The following is a 27,759-nucleotide window of genomic DNA, read 5'->3' on the forward strand; positions in this document are numbered from 1 at the left end:
CATTCATAATTGCACAAAGTATCACAGATCACTTAAATAATACATGTCAGTTAATCTAATGAAGAAACTAGTAATGTAGAACATTCAGAGTAATACCGTGAGCATGTAAAAACTGTCTGCGAGTGACATTTAACACGCAAAGTACAGAATGAGAACAGGTCTTTGAGGAGTAGTTATTTAAAACCCTTACCAACAGGCAAAGCACTATGGAGAAACACACATCAATATAGTCAACCTGCCAGATCGCTCAACTAAATGCACAGCAATTCTAATGGGTTTGGCTACACTGACTGTGCATACATACACAGTCATTTCAAACACTCCAGTGTTGTGTGGTGATGGGAATGCAGAATAGAAACAAAAGGGGCTACCACTTACTTGTAAAACTGAATCCAGTGGGGGAAATCTAGACTCCTGACTGGTCAACTTGAAAATGGAATAAACAGAACTCTGTCACAGAGAAAAAAAAATTTTTTTCTTAAAAATGTATATGTGTCCAAAATGGCTGAAAATCCTGTCTATGCTAGGGGAAAGTTGAATGTGGAAAAATTTGCATTTAAAAAAATCTATGCTGTAAAGAAAATAAAAAGCCAGAGCATTTTGGCATTAGCAAAAGGCTGAACTTAGTTCTCAGGCAATAAATTTATGGGGAAACATGACAGGCTCCTCATTAAAGCTTTGTGTACGTTGGCTGAATTTTATACAAGATTCTTGAATCTTATGGAAAATTGGGCACGGCTTGACATCTGAACAATGTCCCTGGTTTGTTTGATTTCTAAAGCATCGGAAAATGTTGCACTTTGGAAATCAAGTAGAGAAGAATAAACACACTAAAATAGAACTGGGCTGAATCTGAAAGTTATTTTTCCATATGTCTCTATAAGATATTTATTACCTTTATTTCTCCTACAAATACAGCTTCCCATGCTGGAAATACTGTGATACCTTTTTTTTTTTTTGGTGGTGAGAAAAATAGTCCTGTTAAGACAAATCTTACCCAGCAGCAATAACCACCTAAGGATAGGCAATTTTCAGCTGGCTTTTCAGAGGCTGGTTGCCATGACAAAGAGCACAATTTATTCCTCAGTCCCTTATCACAACTACAGATCACAGGCTGTAAAAATTAACAAGTCTCTTTTTCCTTTTCCTGATGATTTCAGAGCTCCTCATCCTTACCTGAGGTCTTTTGTTCCCCCAATTAAATGCAATGAATGTCAGTCATCTAGCAATTCAATTAATGCCGATTCAAAATTCTGGCCAAACAAGAATCTATAATCACAACCTCCTAATCACAGCTCAGTCATGAGAATGAAAAGTAAGCAGGAAATTGCACTAATTACTCAATTAGACTAATACTGTATTTTTAAGCAAGGATTTAAGGGGTTGTCAGCTTTGACAAAGGACTATGGAGTCGTCCTCACCTTGTGGGCTGGTAGTGACCCAACCACAGCCAGTGTTTTCAAGTGGCCATAATTTCTACCCATCTAATATGGATATGCCTGAGCTGGATAATGGAAATTTACAACTAATAAACCAACCACAAATGAGGGGCGACTCCAGGGGGCTTCAATGAATGACTCTCAACCCAGCCCTGTTCAGTGGATAGGGCTTTCCTATGAGGGTGGCTGGGCACACATCATCACCTGTGCTGGCCCCAGGAGAACATCTTGTGAGGGGGAGCTTTGCACACACGTGAGAGCGGCTACTAAATCTTAACTGAGTAATGCTCACAGGTATCGGCTTCCAAACTCAAGGCAGAACCTGCCTCGGGTGGGTGCTCCTCAGCCAGCAGGTCCACAACTGATGGGGACCCTGGTGGCGGCTGAGAGCTATGAATCATCCGCACCCCCAGGGGCAGCTTCTCAGGCTACAAAGCCTACCTAGAGAACCTTCGTGAAACCAAGAACACTGAGTGAAAAAGAACTGGCTGGGAAGGACACACAGATGTGCCTGAAGTAGTTACAAAACAATGCAGGATACAGACCAAAACAAACTCGACCTTATTTTTTAAAAAATGAAAGCCTAAAAAAATTAACTTTTTTCCTACTCAGTTTCAGAGACTTAAATATTCTGTAAACAATAGGGAGGACACTAGAGCCTGTCATGCCTCTGGTTTTTGTAAAAATCCTTCCCAAGTTGGATGTGGGAAAGCAGTTGGAGATAGGAAGAGGGCCTGATACACAAGCTTAGGTCTTTGCAGCAGTTTCTGAAATGACCAACTTGGGAACTGCTCGGGGTTCCAAAAGGAGAGAAAACATTTATTTGACTAAGACAGACAAAGTCTTTTACTTCCAGGGTTTGCCTTGCAGGTGGCCACTGCCCAGTGAGCGGGGATTCTGGTGGCTGGCAGGGCCCCCCGCGGGGAGGTTCTGACTGCTGCGGGTACCTGGAACCTTGGCATCTCTTCCAGAAGCGTTAGCTTGGCTCAGCCGGCCTGGAGGAAGCAAGAAAGCAGGGAGCAGGGCTGCAAAAATGATTGCAGAGACAATCTGCCAAGTATACTTTTAAACTAATGAAGTCTTATGCTACAAACCACTTTTAAGCTAATGAAGTTCTATTCAGCATCTACTTTAGGTTAAAACCTACTCTTGAGCCTTGAGATCAATTAGAAGGTGGGGAAGAGGGTAGGGATGAAAGGAAACCCAGATTGCTCTTCTTTCCTTCCTCTCCATTATCCCAACCAACCTCGCCTATTTGTCATTTCTTCTCAGTAGAGAAGGGAATAGGAACATTTAGAGGAGAAGGAGAAAGCACTGTGCCAAAGGAAAGGCTGGAAGTGTAAGAAGAAGCAGCAGAAGGAAGCAAAGTTTTCCAAGAAGGAATCAAGGGCTTCCCTGGTGGCTCAGTGGTAAAGAATCCGCTGGCCAATGCAGGAGACACGGGTTCAATCCCTGGGTTGGGAAGACCTTCTTGGAGAAGGGAATGGCAACCCACTCCAGTATTCTTGATTGGAAAATCCCATGGACAGAGGAGCCTGACAGGCTACAGTCCCTGGGGTGGCAAGAGAGTCAGACATGACTTAGCGACTAAACAACAAAAACAATGGTAATAATGAGGGGAAAGATGGAATACTTTGTATTCCAAGAAGGATTCTGAATGCTTTAGCTTAGCCTCTCAACTCCGCCCGAGACACCCACTTTATTTGACTGAAAACTTCTCCTCTTTTGGTTGTCTGTGTGCAATGCCTAATTCTTGCCATCATCTGGGAGCACCTCCACTCACTCATTTCCCCTCTCCTCACACAGCACCTGCATACTTCCCTCCCCCCTGCAAATATTTTAAGAATCTGAATATAAGAGATCAAGCTTCTCATATGATGAGGTTGGTGTTCAAAGCTGTAAATCTCAAGTTCTACAGAAACATTATTTCCAAAGGTCAAAATATCTTACTAGGATTGTCTGCAGGACCCTGGTCCTCTTCCAGGTAATATTCTATCTTCTTTAGGTCTTCTGGGGTAAATCTCCATTTATTCTCAGCTGGTAGGGGCAGCACTTTGGGGCTGGATCGTTTCCGAGCAGAACCAGGAGGAAGAAGGGCCTGCTGGCAAGATGCTGGCAGGGAACCTGTAATCAGTCCTTCTGGGAATTTCTGAGCTAAGACTTTTAGACCTAGGTATGGAAGATCATCAGAAAAAGCAGTGTTAGCACAGTGAGGCCAAGGCAAACCTGGAAAGGAGCCCACGTGTCTCCTCAACACAAGGACGGGAAATCTTTCTTAATTGCTTCACCATTAAGTAAATTACCCCAGAAAATGTCCGTTGTTATGTGGGATTTCTGAGAATTCCACCAGAAATTGCTTTGCTCAAGTCTTCAGCACTGAGGCTTGCTTACAGAGCCATAAAGCAACATCATTCTTTCAGGAATTAGAAACATGTGCTGATTGAGCTAAGGGAAGTTTCACATATCCTGCCTCCCTTCCGCCAGCATGGTTTTTTCTCTTTCCAGAACACTGAATTCTGAGCTCTGCAGGGGAGGGGAGGGGGAAACTCTAGGAGTGAAGTTAGAGTGTGAGTCTAAGTATTCGCCTTTTAAGTCCTAAGCAGAACATAGCCCCTCACCTCCGGAAAGCATGAAGAGGTTCTCAAATCCCCGCTCGCACATGGTGGTGGCCGCCTGGCTGGCCAACCTCTCATCGTCATCGTACAGGATGATGATCTTGCCGTGGGCGTTTTTCTAGGAGTCAGATGAGTTAAGGTTTGACCACACTGAGCTAATGCTCCTAAACTATACAGAAATGCCCAGGGAAGGAAAGCAGTCAAGGTTTGCCTATCTTAAGTTCAGGGAGCACGGGATCACCCCTCTTCAGGGCATCCTGAATTTTTTTTCCTGTGCTGAAAACCAACACAAGCTGGTATCCTTTTATTGTGTATATATATATATCTCCAAGATGGCACTAGTTACATACTGTATACTCTTTGGCCCTTTCATCTATACAATCCTGGAGAGCAATTATAACCTCCATTTATAGTTGAGGAAACATAAAAACTTTTGTGCCCAATGTGTCCACGGCAGCCTTACTTAGAACAGTAAGAAAGTGGGAACCACCTAAAAGTCCAGTCCTCCAGAGAGGAATGATTTAGTAAACTACAGTAAATCTAAAATGAGATATTTTACTGCATCAAAAACAGAGTTTATAAAGAGCCTGTATTAGTGTGGGGAAATTCACTGTAATAGGAAGTGGGGGAAGCAACACACTAAATTATATATATGACTTTCACTTTGTTAAAGTCACTACATAGAAGACCGCCTGGAATAAAATACACAAAAGATACCGTAAGAGTTTGTTGTTCAGTTGTGTGGTTATCGGGGATCTCAATTTTCTTTTTCATATTTTTCAGTATTTAAATTTTCTATTTGTACTATTCTTATGAGCAAATTAAAATTTTAAGAAGAAAAAAATTAAAATAGAAGGAAAAAATTCACTCCTTACATTTTACTTGGGGAAAATGGAAAAAAAAAAAATCTTTCTGGGGAAAAAAAATGTCTTAGGACTAACTGTCAATAGATCCTAACTGTTAATCTAACGTTTCTTGTCCAACTGCAGGACAGACTAGAAAGCAGCCTCAGCAACAGCTAAGGATCCAAATTCTAAAATATGCTAAGTTATCTAATTAATATTGGTAAATTTGATTCTTACAATCCTTATACCACCCAACTCCTTAAAGTGCAACAAAGGATACATACTCAAGAATATCATTTGAGTAAGGGTTCATTGTTCTAGACAGAGTTGCAATTGGGTAACTGTAAGCTGCAAAGAGAAGAAAAAGCTTTTAGGAAGTTTGTAGTTCTCAGTACAACCAGGCCCCAATCCCTAGCTGGTTTAAACATCTAAGAGTTAAAAGAAACATATTTTCAAACTCACTAGTGATAAACCTAAATACTTCTGTGAAAGAGGAGAGAACAGGACTCAATGAACCACAGGAAGCACTGCTTCACTGTTTCTGACATTTAGCCCTGGGCCCCTGATCCCTCTAGGAATGTCCCCAGCCTCTCTGAGAACATGCGGTAGAGCCAACTCACAGGTTCCCGGAACCCATCTGGCTAGCACTTGCTGACCACGGCGTGTGGGTCGAGCCTGCCTGGGCTCAGGTCTGGGCTCTGTTCTTGGGAGTGAGACACTGAAAAGCCTTTCTTACCTCCAACAATGTGGCACTGCTGGTAAGAGTCTCTATCTCGCACATCTAGCAGCAGGAAAGGGCAGTCGGGATAAGGTTTGTCTTTGGTATTGGGCTCTGTTTTCTTCACAAGCCCTTTGTCTAGATCCAGTTCCCCAACACCGCTGATGACGCTGCAAGTGAAGAAGTAGGCCGGCAGACACTAGTCAGGGGTGGGTGGCTTAAAGGTCAATTGCGTTTCAGAATGGCAACAAGAGTGCTCAATGTCTTTTCAAAAAACACCTCAAAGAAAAAGGAAAATGGATATGGTGTCTCAGTTCTGTCTCTGAATGCAGGGTCCTATGGATAGATTCTTATTCTGTCACCCTGGACACCAAGGAAGGGATCCACTGTCCATACTCACCTTCAGAGAGTGCATGTTAGGTCATTAGCATGGCAGAGGGGGCAGAAACTGTAGGGCGCATGCTGCCTCCAGCGACAAGGGCAGCATTCAGAGAAAGAAAGAGGCCAACAGTTAATCCAATGGAGTTTTGATGAGTGTAAGAAAGCAGAGCAAAAGGGAAGAATAAGGTTGACAGGACAGGAAAACTGAAGACATTTCTATCTATATTATGTGTAACATAAAGTGACAATGTATTTTAATATATTTCATATACCATGACTTATCCAGTATGTCTTATCCTCAATGTCTTCAATAGTTATCTGTAGTCACTTAAATTTTTATAGGTTATGAAGCTGAGGTTGAAGAGGCTTTTAGATTTTGTGGCATGTGATAAGACGCTGGAAAAACTATGATTAAAATGAGGAAGTCTGTTTCTGACCCGTTTCTGAAGTCATAGAATTACCAAAAATGCTTACCAGGTTAATATAGGCAAAATGTGGCATAAACATGAATTGGAGAAAACATGTGTTATGATCAAAATGGCAAGCAGTGAAATATCTGCATTGGGATAAGAAGATGATCACTTTTCTGGTAATATGAAGACACACATGCCAAACCACAGGTTAGTTAGTATATAGCAATGGTTCCTCTCCCATCACAGCAAGTCAAATTCTGCCTTTAAATCCAATGAAAAACTACAACTATATGCCATATAGTGCATATTTTGTTGAACCAAAGAAGAAAAAACTCTATGTCATGTGAAACTACATCCTCATGGAAGCCTTGTTTGTCTGTCTTGTTGTGAATGCAATTTTAGAGTCCATGCACAGAAGTAGTTATGAAAATAATAGTAGTGCAATTGATAATAGCAATACTGTCTCCAGTAGAACTAGCCTGTCTGGTAGAACTGTTTTACCAGTAGAAGGGATGGATATATGCAGAAAATTAGTACCATCTTATAACCAACAGTGAATATAGGTGAGGAAGTACTGCATCGTGAAACTGCCATGTGCATTTGAGAGTTGACATCAAGGCTGCTTTCACTCTCCTTTGCACCTATTTAATATCAGAGCACTATATGTGGCACTCTATTTTTCTTCTGATTCTAGACAGGGTAATTATAAGCTGCAGCAGACAGAAAAGGAGAGGGGGGGAAATCATACTCTCTGAGTCAAAAGACTCAGGTTGTAAAACTGAGTCCTAATAGCAAACTTGCATATAGGAAAGCTCAGAAGAAAGGGGTTGAGGAATGAAAATTAATGCTCTCCTATCAATATATGCTTGCATTAACTAAGAATGCTGTGAAAAGATTCAGGAGGTGGCATTTATATAGAGAGAAAATCAAATGGCTGGGATGAAAATGCGGGATTTCATGACGTCAACCTGTTTCTAAGGTAATTAAATCATTGACACGGTATGTAGATTAATGAAGGTAAAATGCAGTGAAAACATGAATCTGATAAGAGCACCTCTGAAGAGTCGAGCGGCTAAAGTCCCCAGCTCCCTCACTGTTTATGAACTGGACGGGGCTTGGCGACTGCTCCCCAGGGCTCCCATTCCCGTTGGTCTTGGCAGTGATTTCGGCATCAGGCTCTGAAGTTGCAGAATCATTGTCTAAAATTTGCAAATGAATAAATAAATAAATTTAACCTCAGAATTTTTATTTACTTGTTAGGCAGTTCCACTGAAAGTAGGTGGAAAAAGGAACTCATACGATCATTATTAAATTGTTCTCTAAGTTCTAACATACAGATTCTCAAACTGTAGCCTGTGGACCCCAGGAGTCCCCAAGACCCTTTTTCAGGGGATCTGAAAGGTGAAAACTATTTTCATAATACTATGATGTTATTTGTCTTTTTTACCATGCTGATATTTGCACTGAGGGTAAACATGGCAGTAACATTTTTTTAAAAGTTCCTGATAAAGTAGTAATCATAATTTTTATTAAATGTTCTCCTTAAACAACACATTTAAAACATTCTGTGTGATGAAATGGGGGAATTCACACACAACAAATTTGCTACACACCAACATCCCATTGGTGTTTCAAGGGAAAGTATGTATGGGATTCGTGCTGCTTTTGCCTTGGACTCCACTTTTATGTGGAAGAAAAACTGACATGAAAACTATAGTTATTTAGACTTGTGCATTTGGCAGATATTTTCTAAAAGAGGATCTAAGTGAATTTCTCATTTCAAGGAAAACAACCAATGGTATTTGTTGCAATGATTAAATTTTAAACAAGAATATAATTTTGGAAGCTATTTGCTACCAAGAGCTTGACTTCTTTACCATCTTAATGACTTTTCTGATAAGATGGGTGTTGAGGTTAATAAATGTGACTTTTTGATATTGTGTAATGAAATTTGTCAACATTTGGAAGATAACTCTTAACTCAGTGAAAGTAGTGAAAATTAAAGTCGCTCAGTCGTGTCCAACTCTTTGCGACCCCATGGACTATACAGTCCAGGGAATTCTCCAGGTCAGAATACTGGTGCACTGGGAAGACCCAGAGGGATCGGGTAGAGAGGGAGATGGGAGGGGGGATCGGGATGGGGAATACATGTAAATCCATGGCTGATTCATGTCAATGTATGACAAAAACCATTACAATACTGTAAAGTAATTAGCCTCTAACTAATTAAAAAAAAAAAAAAAAAAAAAAGAAAACTGGTGTGGGTAGCCTTTCCCTTCTCCAGGGTCTTCCCAACCCACGGATTGAACCCAGGTCTCCTGCATTGCAGGTGGATTCTTTACCAGCTGAGCCACAAAGGAAGCCCAAGAATACTGGAGTGGGTAGCCTATCCCTTCTCCAGGGGATCTTCCTGACCCAAGAATCTAACCGGGGTCTCCTGCATTGCAGGCGAATTCTTTACCAACTGAGCTATCAGGGAAGCCCTCATCAGTACTTTCCAAATGACCAATGAATGATGTTATAAAATTATGTATGAGTAAAAAATCCATTCAGAGTTCAAAACAGACCAGTGGGTTCAATGTAACAGGGTATGAAAAGTTCATTGATATGGTTTCAGATTCCACACTACAACCAACCTTTAAGAAGGTACCAGCTATCAAGTTTTGATGTAGTGTCAAAGAAAAATATACATATTATATGAAAGGGCTATTAAAATGTTCTTCCTTTTTTCAGTTACAGATCTGGGTGAGGCCAGATTTTCTTCAGGTTACTTCAGCCCAAAGAGCATATTGCAACAGGCTGAATGCAGAAGGTATGAGAAATTTGCTGTCTTCTGTTAAATCAGACATTAACAAGACTTACAAAAAGTGTGAAACAATGTTATGCTCCATATATATTTTTGTTTTGGTAAGACAGCTATTTTGCATAAAAATACGTTATTTATGTTTGCAATGGGTTGAGTATTATTATTTTTAAGGTAAATAGCAAATAAATATTCTTAAAATTCTATTTAAAATTTTAATACCCCAAGTATTAACAGATATAATTCACAAAAACCAAAACTCTTTGAGGTCCTCAAAAATTAAGTATAGAGGAAGACTAATATGAAAAGGTTTGAGAATTTGCTGTTCTAACCAATATAATGAGAGAATAAATAGAAATAAGAAGTGTAGTTATTAAAGAGAATATCAAATTTTAATTTGCATATGACATAATATACCTAGAGACTTTAAGAGAATCCTATGAGAATAAGGAAAATATTCATAAATGTTAGATTTTAAAATTAATCTAGATTTTAAGGTTAATTAAAAAATAAGCTATTTATAAAATAAATAAATTAAATACTGACAATCAAAATATTTTTTCTATATACCAATTAGAAAATAACATGAAGAACATCTCATTCACGAAAACAGCTGTAATTACAAAATATACTCTCCTAGAAAATTAACCTATTAAAGAATGTGAAGGCCCTATAAAAACTGGTAAGTACTTTATAGGTCTTATAAAAATTTTACTTAGGGACATTAAAGAAGACCTGGATGAAGAGAGAGTGACATATTGTGCATATTCCTGACTTAATGATTAAAGTGAAGTGATGTTAATCCTTTGCTAATTTAATTTTCAGCCTTAAAACAAATCCCAATGGACTTTTTTTTTTAAAAGCTTAAAAGGATTTTAAAGATGAGAAGAAAAAGGATATATGTATATGTAATTTGGAGAACCTGCCTTTTCAAGTAGTCACATATATTGAAAAGGTAAAGGATCAAAACAATGCAGTAGAACAATGGAAAATTACAAAGAACACAGAAACAAATCCTAGGAGATATAGATATATGTAAATAAATATATAAATATATATAAATCCAATGTATGGTAAAGGTACAAAAACCAGTAGGCAAAGGGAGAACTGTTAAATAAATAGTGCTGGGACAATCTGTCAACTATTTAAAAAAAGGAAACTTAGATAACCTCTTCTTATTTTGGATTTTATGACTCTAAAGCACTAAAATGAAAATACAACAGGCTAATAGATTTAATCATGAAAAAATGCAAACCTCAAATATGTCAAAAGTCAACACAAAGAAAATTAAAAATCACAAATTAGAAAAAAATCCATGACATATGTAAGTGAGAAAAGGTTAATATGCTTAGTTCATTAATATTTTAAAACTAATTCTTTAGTAGGATGAAGATTGTATGCACAAAGTAAAAATGCAATCAAGATAAAACTTAACACGGAAAGGAAGCCTTCTTTGCAACACATAAGGGGACTACCTTCAAATATATGTCTCCTTCCAAAAATGAAACTACATATTTTATATATATTTATTTCTCCCCTTCTTACATATCCAGAAAGATGCTATTCATACTGCTCTACACTATGGTTTGTTGTTTACTTTTTTTTTTTAACTGAATAACATCAAGTAAAGATTTTTCTCATTTATTTTCAAGGCTATATTGGTTTCCAATGAATAAAGAGATCATAATCACTTAAAGATTTTACAAATCAGTAAGTAAAAGATGGACATACCATTAGAAATAAGCAAGAAAGGGCATGTCCTCAAAAGAAGAAATATCTATGACCAACAACACAGACATGTATGCAAGACTCAATCTTGTTTCCAGATAAATTAAAAATAAAACTATTATATACCATTTTTCATCCATCAAACTGGGAAACATTTACAAAAGTGAGAACTATTCAGCACTGGCTAGGATGGGGAGAAATGGGTCTTCTTATTTGTTTGGTGGGAATACAAACAAGTAGAACCTTTCTGGAGATAATGTGGAATCGGCACTGAGCATCTTAAAAATGGTTCCACCCTTTGATCATCTGCAGCAGTTTATCTTCAGGAAATAAGTAAGAACCATACAAAAATTTATATATTTACATTACAACATTCTCTCATAAAAATGAAAAATCAGAAAAACATTAATAGCCAACAATAGGAGAATAATTAAATAAAATGGCATATCTAAAGGCTAGACATTATATGACAACACAGCCTTTACAATTGAGCTTTTGAAATCTATTTAATGACATAGCAAAGTTTTCATGATAAAATGTTCAATGAAAACAGCATAATACAAAACTATATACGAAGAGTATGGATTTGGATGGGGAAAATAGACCAAAATGTTAATAGGGTTTATTAGTTATTTTAATTTTCTTCTTTATACATTTTTTTAAACAGGTTTCTGATTTTCTAGAAATATATTTTAAAGCAGGGAAAAAAATATTATAAAAGGAGTTTTTTTATTCCTTCAAAAACAGCCAATGTGTATACAGATATAGTCTGCTCTACAGGCATTCCTGAGTGAGTTGTTATTCTGTATAGAGCACTAAAAAGACTAATATTACTCACACATTATGGTGTCCTACTTTACAAGAGCCTATTTTGCTCTGCAAATTTATCTCAGAAGAGAAAATTGCATGTGCCCATATGTCCTGGTGTTGCAATCTCGACAATGAATTAAAGGACAAAATCCAGGTACTTTATAATAACCAGGTTAAAATTGGGAGTACTCATATGAGGACACTCAATTATCTCTATTACAAAGAGCCCTTATTTCTCTGCAGTGTGAGAGGCATCCGTCAAAAGATAAATTCCTGTCTTTTCCAGATTCTCTTTATCCTCCCTAACAAAAACAAGCCCAGGGAAATGACAGTTGAGTTGTACAAACCCGGTGTTCAGACTTCCTGAGAAACTTGTCTTGAAATCAGAAGTCAAATTCCTGGCCTACATCAACCTTAACAAAACACATCCCCTTCAACAAGCAGCCGCACATTGACAGCTGAGGACTTCAGGATGAATAAAGACCTTTGCTCTGTGGATTCTTTTCATGATAGTACACCTAAGAGACTTTCTTTTCAACCTTGTATTTAAGAAAGGAGATCTGGTGCCTATTTGTCTTTCTAGCCTTATCTCACAGCCTTCACTCAGCCCCCAGCCAGACTGGGTTATGTGATTCCCCAAACACGCTTGGACTTCTCCGTGCCTCTGCTCAGGCTCAGTCTCGCCCTCAGCTCGCACCTGTTGAGACTCCGCACCCTGAAGGCACGGTGTGCAGTGCACACGTGTATGGGGACGGACACACATGTGTTGGGGAGGAAAATAACAGAAAGACAAGGTTACTCATGTGACAGAAATTGATGCGACTCCATGTAAGCAGAGCTGTGTCTTTTTCATCTTGGTAGTCTCACAGCACCTAACTCTGTGGCCTGTACATATACAGAGAGCAGTAAAAATATTTGTTTAAAAAATTAATTAGTACATTAAACACATTTAAAACATTTAAGACTAAAAATGCTACCACCAGTAAACCAGACAGCTTTTCTTTTTATTTTTTTTGTCAGCTTTTCTTTTTAAAGAAATAAGAATCAGCAAAGCGCCAGATAGCATTTCTCAGAGAGTCACAATCTAATTACAGACAGATACATCAAAGTCCCTGTGAACACAACAGCACAGGATCCCACAGTCAAACGGTCAATTTGTTATTTTCCCCAAATCCTCAATTCTCATTACCTTCTAGCCTTTGAATCTCCTCAGCTGTCACTTCCAGTGTTTGATCAGATAGGGATGCAACCTGGATGACCTGATAAAAAACAGAATGGAATGTGTAGATGTATGTTTGTCTTTAAACAGAGGCAATTCTGTTTTTAACAGAAGATGAGGAAATATCAAACATCAAAGATCTCCTGTTTTAAGAAACTGTCAGTGTCCCCAGTTGAAGACTAAATCTCAGGTCTTCTTACTTTGATGGCAGTAATTCCATTTTCTTCATTCCAGAAGAAAAAACTTTTTTAAAACATTACACAATAAACTTAAAAGACCAAAAGGATAATTTTGGACAAGAAACATAAGTAAGAGTTTAAAAATGCCTTCATGTATATTCTAGTTTCAATATAACATGCTATTTCTTAAAAAATGCATAACAGCACTGTATTAGAAATTATTCATGCAATGAAGAAATAAATGTAATTATGGATATATTGATTACAATGTTGTACAGCCAACACACAGTTTTTAAAGTACTTTTCTGTTGTAGGAAATGATAAATTAGGAGATTGTGATTAATATACACATACTACTACATATAAAATAGATAATTAACAAGGACCTACTGTATAGCACAGGGAACTCAATATTCCATAATAACTTATATGAGAAAAGAATCTGAAAAATAATACATATACATATAATAACTGACTCACTGTGCTGTACATCTGAAACTAACACAACATTATAAATCAACTACACTCCAATAAACATTTAAAAACTGGTACATAGAATTCAAATTAAAAAATAAATAAATCACTTTTCACAACTTAGCTCACTAGTCTAACATCCACTTTGAGTTGCACATCACTGGAACCCTTGTTTGGGGGCCAGAGAGACATTTTGTCCATAATTTTCAAATGAAAGAAGAAAGTGACTTTCCTAAAGTAACAAAATATCCCATGGCAGAAAGACTTGGAAAAAGAGTACAGTCATAGATGGGATATTACCTGCTTTCCACAGAGAAATATGTCCAGGCAATAAAGAACCCAGAATTCTAGATTCTCATTATTAAGATAAATTGACAAGGAAAAGTAAAACTTAAACTACATATTTGATGATTAAAAAGTAGAATGTATATTTTACTGTATAAAATTCTTCAAAGAAAAAAGTTTCATACCAATTAGCCCTCTCATAGGTGAAATATAAAGAAGCAGAAGAAAACCCTCTGCAAACATTACTCAGAGTTGAATTTAGAAATACAGAAAGTAGCACAAATTAAATAGTCTTTACTCCAATGGAAGATCATTAAACTTACCAGCTGGGCAAAAGTTGTTACTTTTAGTCTCTTGAAAAGCTCATCTTTTTTGTATCTATAATCTGCAAAGCAGAATGGGACAAATATTTTTTCCAGGTTTATTTTGCTTTCTTAGAGGTAATAATTCTTTCTGGTCATCAAGAAATTTCATCAAGAAATGTACCCCAAAATGGTATATTTTTCCAGTTATTTACATGTATTTCCTTGCATTACTTCATTTGATCCTCAGGATAGCCTCAGAATTAAATGCGGCAGGTGTTGTATCATTTTTGCTCTGGCCAGGAGAAGCATCCTGCTGCAAATCTAAGCTATCTTTTTGGGTCCAGTGATTTTACCTCTTCCCTTTATTTTTATTGGTCTACAATTATCCTTACTATGCTGTCTCTACTTTGACCATACTGTATTGCATACATTTTTGTAAGTCCTTTAAATCCTTTTCAGAACAAGCAGGGGATAAATACCTGAATTTTACAAATGAGGACAGAGACCCAGAGAAGCTGAGGTGCCCTAGGTCAAAAGCTGGTAAGACATTTACATCCCACTATTCTATCTCTGTCCTAGAAAGAGAATAATTATTCCTGAGGTTACAAACTATGCTAGAAACAGAGGATGACCCTTTTTTCCTGGAGCACATTACTGGGCACAAACTTACGATTGGTCCTGATAATCTCTTGTATCAATTTTCCGTCAACTTTACCTCAGTAAAAATCAACTTAATGCAGTTTTGCAATAGGAAAAAGTTCTGGAGATCTATTGTGCAACAAAGTAAATATACTTAACAGTACTGAACTGTACACTGAAAGAGGTTACAATGGTAAATCTTGTACTGTGGGGTTTTTTTAAACCAAAATTAGAAAAAAAAAAAAAGAAAAATCAACTGAAAACATCAATATTTACTCAGTGCTATCTTTACAGTTCTGAGACATAACTCAAACTTTTGCATTTGTTTGTGTTAATAATTCTTCACATATTAAACAGTTTTAAGAAATACAGCCAATCTCACTTTATTATTTGTCCCATAGAGGCATGTTAAAAGCTGGCCTCCCTAAACTTTTCTGAAGAAGACTTGCCAATTCTGAAGAGTTTCCAGGATTGAACTCCTGCCCACCCCTACTCTTCACTCCTCTTCTAGGTTTATATATTGGCATCCTTGACTCCTTAAATACTACCTCATTATTTCAGAATTACTGAAGGTTAGCTGGATAATTACTTTAGTCTCATAAACAAAGAATCCTAGCAAAGGAAAGATTAAAGGTACTTAATATTATTTACTTGGTTATACTAATCATTCCCATCAATTTTTCAAAAAACCAGCACAGACCAGATTACTTTGGAGGATAAAGTGAGCATGGTTTACCAAACACCTTGAGACTCAAGAGTCAGGGAATGATATTATCTTAAAAACATGCCTTCTCTAAGTACCTCAAGACTCTTTCTGATGAGGAACTAAAGCTTCTCTGTTCTAAAATGTCCTAAAGATAGCAATTTGGCTAAAAATTGATCTTTCTTCCAGGAAATTCTTAAAACAGTTTCTTCTAGATACAACAAGGTAGCAAACCTAGAAGCAAAGTAGCTGCTAAAACATATCAGGATGCAGACCCGAATAAGCTGAGCAGAAGCTTTAGAAAGTGCAACTCAACTACAGTAGTTCTTTCAGTTGCCACCAACTTGCCCACCCAAAGTCATTTATGTAAATCAAAATGGCAATAAGTCAGCCAATGAAAATAGTCAATAGCTTTCAAAGTAGTTTGCACTGTGGCACTTATCCATTGCTATTCTTTTGGTATAGTTAACATAGTTGGAAATACTACTCTAGTTCTTCACGTTCTATGTACAAAATACACACATTAAAATCCTCTTTAAATAGAAATCACAGGCTGTTTTCTAATGACCGGCATTTCCAGCACCCTCTCATGAGCACTAGAAATCGCACTGCACATTTGAGCCTGAACACTACATACCTGGTTCTGGTTTAGAAGGACAGCCATCATGAGGACTTTCTGACATGATTACTCAGATAAAAGATTAAGCTAGACGTTTTACAGTAAGCCTTAAATTTTATAAAAAGGATAACTTGGAAAGCTCTGTCAGTCTGTCCTTGCAAGGGCGAACAGAGCTTTAAGAATGGAGCTTCTGCTACTGTAGCTTCTCCCAGACTCTATAATGGAGACAAACAATCCTAGTTTCAGATGTGTTATCAAGTTTTGCTTCTCCGGTAAGTCTGGAGTCTAAGTGTGTCTCTCTCGAGTTACTGGAAGGACAGAGACCTAACTATCTAGGGTGCTTCACTCCGGGCTCAACCAGTGTCATCTAACCACCAGAAGCCAAGAATGGGCTTTGTGAATGGTCAATAGACACAGGGTGTCTATTTTCCCCAGGCAGAGTTGAAAGAATATTCAGATCACAAAGGAATTCTGCGTTTTCAGGGTTCTGTTAAAATGCGTTATTAGCAAAGGGAAGTTGGGCTCACAGTGGAAGACAAATCAAAGGAAGTAACAGGACAAGGTTTGTGATTTCACAGAAAGACATGGCATCTAAGGTAATCTGAGAAAAGGGATGGGTTTAGGGTGTCACAAAACAAGGCAACATTCTCCTCCTTCTGACCCAAAAGAACACCTACAACAGAAGATGGGAAAAGAGAAGGAAATATTTTCCAAGATGTAGATCCCAAACCAGAATCTGAAGTAATTCTAGCTGGAGAATCAGCACAAAGTGTGTGAAACCAGGTGAGAGGAACCTCCTGTCTTACTAAATGGCAGCCCACAGCTTCTAAAGAGGGAAGGTGAACTGTGAATTTTCAAAGACTCTAACCCACAGGTATTTCTTTTGGGAGATAAGCTCCATTTAAAGTTTATATATCACAGAAACCACATTGTGCTTTTATGAGGAATATTTTAAACAGGGTTTCAGCAAGCTGGGTGGAATGGGACAATTTTTATATGGGACAAATTTTGGTGTGGATGGGTGAGTTTACACTCGGCTACCTATGCTTAGGAGGTGAAAAAGGCTACAAACCAGAACAGAAGCAGGCCAGTTGAATTTTCCTCACAGTGGATGAATTAAGGATGACAACAATAAAGTTTAGGTGAGTAAACAAGACTTTTTTCATAGTTTAAAATTTTAATATCCACATATTTATGTATGTAAAGTGGAATATTTTGCAGATACATAGCATTTTAAATATACAGCATAAATGTATAAAGTATAAAATATGTAAGAAAAAAAGGATACTGTGACATTACACATTAAAAAACAAATGTCTATAACATCAGTCCTTATAGCTGAATGTAGCAAATAACAGATTCAGCACGGAGCTGCTCCTGAGTCTATGTCTATTGTCTGGGATTTCTAATACTGCAGCAGTTCAAAAGGAACAGGAACATTATCATTTAAATTAAAAGTCCTGCTATGTAAAAACAAAAGTTCTGGTGAATTCTGGGTTTGTAATATTTTCTTCCCAGAAGGTATATTTGACCAGAGCCAGGTCCTGAACTGCTACCAATCAGAGTACCTCTCCACCGCCATTAGCTCAATAGTGCCATAGCATGGGGTTCTCCTACTGAAGCTATGAGCAAATCCATCTTGGAAAACAGACGTCCCTGCTTCTCTGATGCTGGCCATGATGTGTACATTTTACATCTGTTTTGGACACAGATTGAAAAATTATGATTTTGTGCAAGCGCAGTGCACTCAGTGACTAGAAGCATATCTTTGGCGAAGATTAGTTTTTTAAAAGGATGTGCATGAAATATGATTTTTAATTAAAAGAAAGCTGACTGCAACGAATTTATAATGCATAACACCACTTTAAGAATAAGCTCTTTCTCACACCTCTAAGTCTTTCATGAATACTGTCGAATTTATACTAAAATGAATGCTATGAAATAAGATATTATTACTCCTATCTCAGGTACAGAGAAAATAAGAAAATAGGAAAGATTAAGTATCTTGAATACAGATCATCAAGACTGCAGTACAATGAAACTAGAAGCTGGGGTTCTCACTGCTTAACTAGAGATTATTTCATAGTCCAACATTAATATCTCCCATGGGATTTAAGACAGGCAGAACGCAGACTCAAAGACCACAACCTCAGCAGCTGACCTGATGGTATAGTGTTTCCCACATCCTTCAAGGCATCTGCCAAGCTCACCTGACTCCCATAGCTTTGTATGCAAGTCACCTGTAGAGTATGGTTAGGATCGTTAATAACCAACTTACAGAGCCACTATAGGATTCCATTACCCCACACCATAAATAGTGTTACTCACTTTTTTTGATCTCTTCTAGCTTCTCAATGTATTTAGTCATACTGTTACCTAAAAAGAGAAGGATTTTAAATATGCTTTTAATGGAAGAAAATGAGGTCTGAGCCTTCCCATCCTGTTTTTACAGAACTGCAGTAGACAAATGGATCAGACATAGTAAATAGTTTTTAGGATTATACGGCATTATTAAAAGATAAGGAATCCAGGGAAATGTTTTGGTCAAATGTGTTAAGCTGAGGTGCACACCCAATAAACATTAAGAAGTCCCCCCAGGCACTACAAATGATCACTTTATGCAATTTTTTTTCTTTCCAAGTTAAGCCCTTCATCCTCCATTCATTCACCCTGTAAGCTTTTTTTGTGGGGAAGGTATGCAGAGGAAGAGAAAGAAGCAACAACCTCTGAATGTCTAAAATGAGCTGCTGTGCCTGGCCAAGTAACCCCTTCCTCTTCGCTTAATCTTTGTGGTTTCCTTCTCTTCCCTGAACTTGGACTTCCACGATTCATGCTGATACTGCAGCCTGAACTAGACCACACAGTCTGTACACCAGTATTCACCATGGATTTGATTTGCTGAGAAATAACAGCAGATCCTTAGCACTGTGGGGAGTCCCCCACCCTCATGTTTTATGGCCTGGTTCTATAACACTAGGTTCTAGCCAAGGTGGTTTGGAGAGTTTTCACGCATTAAAACAGGGCCAGGATTCTTATGGTTTCCGAATGAACTAAAGTCTGGTTCTCAAGCCAGGGGCTATTATTTTTTACTGAGCATGCTTCGATTTGATTCAATTCAGCACAGCAAGCTCTATCTGGTACCTAACATGTATAGCAAAAATAAAGGAACACATTAAAAAGAATTTTTCATTTCTAAAACTATGCTCCTAACTTTTAAGCCTTGAGAGCAACTAGTCAGTTTCAGTCACAAACTTTGGGTAAAAGAAATGCTTCTGATTAATGGTATGAACTTATGTTTTCAAGCACTGTTCTGAACTTTTCTTCATGTGTAGGTGAGAAGCAGAGAAAGAAAATTCTTTTTCTGAAACCCAAAGCACATTTTCAAAAAACTTACATCACTTGTTATTATTAAATCTATACCATCATGGAATAAAATTTCACTGAGTTAAAACATTCTTTTTTCATCTGACAACACACAGTCCCCAGATCAGAATCGAAGAGCAGGACTGCTCAGAAGGCCTGAGGCTTCTCAAGACAGACACTGAGAATACCCCAGAAAAGATCCAAAAAGGACCAAAGACCAAGGGTGGAATCAAATATGATCTTTTCTAGGTTCTTCAGGCTGGAATGAACCTGAGACATTGACCAGATCTCCACAGTGGAAACCATGAATCCTTCCCAGACTCACAGCCTCTCCTGTGCAACTGTGCACTTGGGCGGGAACTCAACTGGTCAGTACTCAGCTTAGAAGACAGGGCAAATGGCATGCTCTGCCCTGTCCCACAGTCGTATTCTTGAACGACTTTATAGGAGCTTCTGGTTGCATGTTCCTGGGCCCCTTACAGTGCCAGGCTGTTGACATGCCAGGTAGTTTCTTTTCGTTGGAGAAGCTTCAGGACTCCTTCCAGAACTGTCGAAAAATTGAGGTACAAAAAGGTCCACTGACTTGACTGGAGACATAGCAAGTTAGTAACTAAGTCAAGATTAATATTCCCAACCTCCTGGTTTCTAACATGGCTCACAGAAACACACTGCTTCTCTAGCTGTGCTGTTTTAAAAACATGATTTCACTGTGAGGTAAATATGTAGGAAGTGTTACTTTCTTCATAGTAGCAGGTGGGAACCATTTCATGCTCTCAAATTCCCTGAGGCATGCTATGCATGGGAAATAATAGCCAGCCTTATCATATAGTCTTTATTATTAAAACACTGCATTTCCAGTCTATAGCAGTTTCCACTAACAATGTGTCTAAAATCCATTTCTCAGTCAGTTAACAACATTTTCAGAATATTTACACAGCACTTCATCTTTGTACCAGCAGAGCCTCACAATGACCCTGTGAGGTATGTTTTCATTCCTACTGATTATTTTTTCCACTAAAGGAGAAGGCAGAGAAACAAAGTCTTTTGCAGAGGTGTACAAATACTTGGCAAAATTAAGAATAAATCTAAGAGTAAAATTGATAAGAAGCTTTTTTCATTATGGCTATTCATTGTTTCCTGTAGGGGGGAAATAAAAGAAAATGGAAGATTTCTGCATTGCTTTAATTGGAGAAATGACTAAGCAACACACAAAAAAATCCCTAAAAATGATTTTAGAAAGTATGAAAAGTAGTATTTTTACCCCACTTCATGTACTGCTTGTATCTTAACTAAGCAGCTCATCTTACTGGATCTAATTTCATCTGAAAACAGCTTTTTAACTATCTTTTTAAAAGAATACAAATGAATCAATTTTATAATTGACTTATTTATAAACATATTTTTACTTTATGCAAAAGTAAGGAGGCTAAAAGACTATCAACAGAATAATTTTTTTTAATTGAAATTACACATTACTGCCAGATAAATTTTCCTAGACAAGACTTTGATTAAAAAAGAAAGTCAGTGGCCCCCCACTGCTTACTGACTGAAGTTTAAACTCCTTGTTCTACTGCTGAAGGCGCCAACATCTTACCTACCTCTTCAATCTTGCCTTAATTACTAAACTTGACAAACTCTCTGTGAGTCTTTGGCACTCTAACATGTGACCCTGCCCACGTAATCATAATAGCTGACCCAGCTGGAAGTGACCTCTCCCTCCTCTGAACTTCTACAGAACTCAGCTTACCACTCACAGGGCATTTATCATTGTCCTGCCTTGTTTGTGTGTAAGTCGTATCTATCTTAATATACTGAAAGCCTAAAATAACTACACACACATAGACACACAAACACACACACATAATACCTTTATCCTTTCCATTGTCTAGTGTTGGAGGCACTCAAAAATATTTGCTAAATGAGAAATACTATGAAGATCTACTAGTTGAAGAATCCGTATAATGGATCATATTATAATGTAAATAATCATACCCTAATTTACTTTGAGTTTTTGGACACCTGATTTTCTCTAAGCTATACACAACTTGATTTATATATAGTACATATATGTTACATACTACTTAAATGACCAAATTGTTTCAGGACTCAGGTAACAGAAAGGTGGTATAAGGTGGTATTTAGCCTCTACTTAGTTTATAATTTAAGTTGCAAAAAAAGATATATAAAAAGGCTTTACAAGTGGAATCAAGAGAAAGAGACAACTCAACTATATTGATATTGCTAAGCAAAGATACAGCACAGTCAATGAACTGAGGGGCTCACTCATTAGAGTTTTTCCTTTGTTTTCCTATAATGTAATAACCTTATTTGTACTGAGCCAGTAAGAAAAGCAAGTGATTTTGAGCAGCAGTAATCTAAAGTGGTTAAGATTTATAAGGCAGGAACTCAGTTGCTAAGAGACAATTCCACTGCTTTATTTTTCTTCAATATTTCCCTCCTCTATGGAGAAGTTCTTTTGGCTCGGAAGGAGCAGAAAGCGTGAAAAGAGGCACAGAGGTCCTTTGTTAATCTCAATAAGTTATACGAGCGCATAGTGCTTTCTGGTTTGTAAAAGGCTTTCACATACATTTCTTCCTTTGGCGTAAGAAACAGAATTAAATACCAAGTAAAGATGAAGAGTACCTAGTCTGTAATGAGTTTCAGTGCTTAAGATCAAGGCTATTAGCAGATATTCAGGAAAAGTAAAGACTAAGAAGAAAAAAAGGAAATGACTAGCTTGTATAGAGATAAGAAAAGTAAGGTGAATTTTAAAAAATTAAAAAATGGCTGGAAAAGACTGAGTGGAAACAGTCTATGGAATTTTAGAGAGCTAAAGAAATTTGAAATTAGATTGAATATAGATTGAAATGAGAGAATAATGCCAGAAATGAAAGAGTGTAGGACACTAACAAAGGGAGAGCCCTGTGGTTTGGAAATTGTCCGTTAATCAGCCTGCAGGGCTACAGAGCAGAGACCCCGAGAGGGTGCTTGAGAATACACAAGGACCCTGCGGTGGTGACTGAACAAAATGCCGGCAGGGATTTCATCGGAAGCATAATCCATTCCGGGCACAGTCTGGCAGTGCTGGGGAGCTGGGAAGATACACTCAGGCACCTATGGAACAAAAGAAATATTTGAAGTTCAAAATAATTCAGATATTTCTAGCCATGGCTATACAATGGTGTTTGAATTTATAAGAGAAGTAGTGTCAGAAGGACCGAAATAAAATATTATCTTTACCCAGGAAGAAGATATCTGGCTTTGAAGAACTCAGTGGAAGGCGATTTGGGTGAAGATTGGAGATGCCACAAAATTCTTGATTTCTTGGGATTAACTCTGAATTGCTCACTGTTTGGTAAGAAAAGATTAAAGACCCATCTATTTAGCCTAGAAATGAGAAATGCTCATTTGTTCCTGTGCCTATTTCTACTGCTCTGACTGCAGAGCTTAAAATCATACCTCAGACAGGAATTCCTTACTTTTACTTGACCTTTAAAGTCAGTCTGGTGTTTTCACAGTCAGGATTCCTCACACTTTTCGCCTTATGGCAGACATACATAAGTGATAACATTTGGACACAACACTGAGGTTTGGGCTGTCTCAGGCCCTGACGGCTAGCCAGAGGGCTAAAGAGATCCGTATCCTGGCTCATGACCCACAGGCCACTGTACTGAATATACACACACACAAATGAATAAAAAGAAATGAAAATCTTTCCCTTAAATTGACTTTAACATAATTTTTAAAATCCAAAACAAAAAATCAAACACTAGAATTACATTTCTTCCATACTGATATTAAAATACACTGGGTTTCCGGCAATGAAACACACTTTGACCTTCCAAAGGTATTATAAAACTAGACTTCTGTTTCCAGGAAGATGAGGTAGGATGAACTTTTCTCTATTCCTCCAGCTAAGTACAACAAAATCCCCAGATGACCCACAAAACAGAAGGAAATATCTGCAAATTATCCTTCAGATAAGGGTCTACTATCCAGGGTATATAACAGAACTCCTGTAACTCAACAATAAAAAGAAAAAGAACCCAACTAAAAAAAGAAAACAGGCCAAGGATATGAGTAGCCATCTCTCCGCAGATGTATAATTGCCAATAAGCACATTAAAAGGTGCTCAACATCATTACTCATTAGGAAAATGCAAATCAAAACCACAATGAAAATACCACTTCACACCCACAAAGATGACTATAATCAAAACAATGGACAACAAGTATTGCTGGGGATGTGGAGGAAAAAAGAGCCCTCCTGCACTGCTGGTGGGAATGCAAAGTGCAGCTGCTTTGGAACACAGTTTGGCAGTTCCTCAAAAAATTAAACACAGAGTTAACATCTGACCAAGAATTCAACTTCTAGGTATACAACCAAGAGAACTGAAAACAGGTTCACACAAAAACATGTATACTAATGTTTTAGCAGCATTATGGTCAAAAAGCATAAGTAAACCAAACATCTATCAAATGATGAGCAGATACACCAATTGTGGTGCTGTGCTTAGTCGCTCGGTTGTGTCCGACTCTTTGTGATACCCATGGGCTGTAGCCCACCAGGCTCCTCTGTCCATGGGGATTCCCCAGGCAAAAATACTAGAGTGGGTTGCCATGCCCTCCTCCAGGGGATCAAACCCAGGTCTCCCGCACAGCAGGCAGATTCTTTACCATCTGAGACATCAGGAATAGCTATATAAAAGAATACTGTTTAGCATTAAAATATTGACACATGCTAGAACAATGATGAACCTTGAAAACATTATGCTAAGTGAAAGAAGTCAGACACAAAGGTCACATGTTGTATGATTCCATTTTTATGAAATATTCATAAGAGGCAAAGTCATAGATACAAAACATAGATTGGTGATTACCAGGAACTGGTAAAAGTAAGGCATAGGAAATGACTGCTTTGGGTATGGGGCTTCTTTATGGGATGACAGAAATATTCGGGTGGTGCAAGTGGTAAAGAATCCGCCTGCAAATGCAGGAGATGCAACAGATATGGGCTTGATCCCTGAATTGGGAAGACTCTCCTGGAGAAGGAAATGGAAACCCACTCCAGTATTCTTGCCTGGAAAATCTCATGAACAGAGGAGCCTGGCAGGCTATAGTTGCAGGCTACATGGGGCTGTAAAGAGTCAGACATGACTGAGCGTGCACACACACACACAGAGAAATATTCTACAGTTGACAGTATTGATGGTTTGACAACCTTGTGAATGTTCTAAAAATGTCTGAATTGTACATTTGTAAAGGTTGAGTTTTATGGTATGTAAATTATATCTTAATTTAAGAAAACATACCCAGTTAAAAAAAAAGATTAAATGGAAAAAGAAAATCCTGGATGGGGTAAATTAAGAGTTTGGGATTAGAAGCTACATATTACTATATATAAAATAGATAAACAAGGTCCTACTGTATAGCACAGGCAACTATATTCAATAGCTTATAATAACCTATAATGGAAAGGAATCTGAAAAAGAAAATATATTTTATGTATATATACATATATGTATAAAACTGAGTCATTGCTATACACCAGAAACTAACATGACATTATAAATCAACGATACTTAAAATTTAAAAAAATACTGAACATTATATATAAAACAAACATAAGAAGACTCTGATAGGTGGAGCGAGGAAGGCAGATTGGCTAGGGACTTTGGGACCTGAGCAACGACATAATGGTTGAGCTACCTGGGTGTGTGTGTGTTTGGTTTTTGTCTCATTACCCTCAACTTGGAGCTGAAAAAGCCAGAAATCCAAAAAAAAACCAACAGATGAAAAAATTCCTAACAAAAATCTGCTATCTCCAGCCAAAGGACAGCAAGACAGAAAACTATCAGATACTAACTGCCTTATTCCAGTTGCATTCCACAGAAAAGCTATGTCTTACCCTTACCTGCCCACAAAGGCCAGATGGAGAATCTTGATTTTCATCTTTGTTGGGCTGTGATGAGATGCTATCAGAGTACCAAAAAGGAGGATTAAAGAGGCTGAGGCTGAAAATGTACTCAAAGATACAATTGCTGAAACCTTTTCAAATTTGTTCTCAGTCCCTGGTGGCTTAGACGGTAAAGAATCTGCCTGCAATTTGGGAGACCCAGGTTTGATGCCTGGGTTGGGAAGATCTGGAGAAGGGAATGGCAATCTACTGCAGTATTCTTGCCTGGAGAATTCCGTGGACAGAGGCTACAGTCCATGGGGTTGCAGTCAGACACGCCTGAGAGACTAACACTTTCAATAATAGAAGGAAATACTGTTTGGTGTTTACGCCAAGGAAATCCACAACAAGATGTTATCATAGTCAAACTTCTGAAAACTAAAGAAAGAAATCTTGAAAGCAGCAACAGAAGAATGATACCTGACCTATATGGGAAAAACAGTTTGAATAACAGGAGATTTCTCATCAAAAATCAGGTGTCCAGAAGAAAGTGGCACAATATTTTTCAAGTGCTGGAAGGAAAGAACTGTTAACTGGAATCCTATACGAAGAGAAGATACCCTTTAAGAAAGAAAAGAAATCAAGACATTCTCATTAAGGAAAACTAAGAGAAATTGTTACCAGTAGACCTATCCTAAAGAATAGTTAAACGAAGCTCTCTAATTAGAAAGGAAAAGATAAAAGAAGGTATCTCAGAATATCATGAAAAAAAGAATTCACTAAGCAAAACTATGCCTCTTTTTAAGTACCCATGGAACATATACCAAGATAGACCATATCCTAGACAATAAAATAAACATCAATACATTTTAAAAAATAATATATACAGAGTACATTCTCTAACCACAGTGGTATCAAACTGGCAGTCATTAACAGAAAGATAACAGGAAAATCTCCAAATACTTGTAACTAAATAACATACTTCTAAATAATCCATGGATCAAAGAAGAAGTCTTAAGAGAGATAAAAAGATACACTGATGTGAATGAAAATGAAAATTCAACATATATAAATTTTTGAGACACAGCTATTAATCAGTGCTGAGAGAAATTTGTATTACTAACTATATGCATTAAAAAGAGGAAAAGTCTTAAATCAATAATCTAAATGCCTACCTCAAGAATCTAGAAACAAGAGCAAAATAAACCCAAAGCAAGTAGAAGAAAGGAAATAATAAAGAGAAAAACCAATAAAATTTAAAACAGAAAACACAGATTAAATTGATGAAACCAAAAGCTAGTTCTTTGAAAAGATCAATAAAATGGATAAATCTGTAGTGAAGAAAAAAAAGGAACAAATTACCAATGTCAGTAATGAAACAGAGGCTTCACTTCAGATATTACAGATATCAGAAGGATAACAAGGAAATGCTACAAACAACTCTATGCACATAAATTTGAAAACTTGGATGAAATGTACTAATTCCTCAAAAAACACAAACCCACAACTCATCTAATATGAAACAAACAATTTGAATATCCCCTTAATTATTAAAAAATTAAATTAAAAATTTTAAAACTCTCAAAAAAGAAGTCTCCAGACACAACAGTTTTATTGGAGAATTCTACCAAATGTTTAAGAAAGAACTGACCATAAAAATACACAATCTCTTCCAGAAAAACAGAACAGGAAGGGAATACTTCCCAACTCATTTTATGAGACCAGTATTATAACAATACTAAAACCAGGCAAAGACAATCCAAAACAAACCAAAACTACAACCAATGTCCCTCATGAATATAGACACAAAAATCTTTAATGAAATTATAGATAGAATTCAGTAATATATAATAAGAATTATTATACCATGATTAAGTGAGGTTTATTCAATAAATGCAAAACTAGTACAATATTTAAAAATCAATACAAGTAATCCACTATATAGCAAGATAAAGAAAAAATACATATGATTATATCAATTGAGGTAGTAAAAAAGTATTCAATAAAATTCAATTGTCATTCAGGATTAAAACTCAGAAAAATAGAACAGGAGGAAACCCCCTCAACCTGATACAGCTAACATTATCCTTAATGATGAAAGACAATGATTTTCCTCTAAGTCTGGGGTAAAGATAAGGATGTTTGCTCCAATCACTCTCATTTAACATAGTTCTGCCAGTTCTGACCAGTGCAATAAGGCAATAAAAGGAAATAAACACATGTAGACTGGAAAGAAAAAAATAAAACTTTCTTTTTTTAGATGACATGATTGTCTACATAGAAAAGCCCAAGAAATCTACCAAAAACTCCTCCCTTACCTAATAAG

General features: G+C 37.2%; 1 protein-coding gene across 5 annotated transcripts in view; it reads right to left on the reverse strand.

The window, feature by feature from the left end:
• Positions 1–14: 14 nt before the first annotated feature.
• CEP41 (centrosomal protein 41) overlaps positions 15–27,759 on the reverse strand; it is a 47,662-nt gene continuing 19,917 nt past the window's right edge. Inside the window, exons 1-11 of one of the 5 annotated variants that reach the window (XM_065939431.1) lie at positions 21,406–22,642; positions 20,019–20,085; positions 18,504–18,551; positions 14,233–14,294; positions 12,942–13,011; positions 7,466–7,610; positions 5,636–5,787; positions 5,180–5,247; positions 4,058–4,172; positions 3,390–3,608; positions 15–2,464 (exon numbers count right to left, since the gene is read on the reverse strand). In XM_065939431.1, coding sequence (XP_065795503.1) covers positions 2,286–2,464; positions 3,390–3,608; positions 4,058–4,172; positions 5,180–5,247; positions 5,636–5,787; positions 7,466–7,610; positions 12,942–13,011; positions 14,233–14,294; positions 18,504–18,551; positions 20,019–20,037 — 1,077 coding nt within the window. In that variant the 5' untranslated portion in view covers positions 20,038–20,085; positions 21,406–22,642 and the 3' untranslated portion in view covers positions 15–2,285. The other 4 variants (XM_065939433.1, XM_065939429.1, XM_065939430.1 and 1 more) reach the window with 4 other exon arrangements.

The sequence above is a fragment of the Muntiacus reevesi genome, chromosome 6 (assembly GCF_963930625.1).
Source record: "Muntiacus reevesi chromosome 6, mMunRee1.1, whole genome shotgun sequence".
In the NCBI taxonomy this organism is placed as follows: Eukaryota; Metazoa; Chordata; class Mammalia; order Artiodactyla; family Cervidae; genus Muntiacus; species Muntiacus reevesi.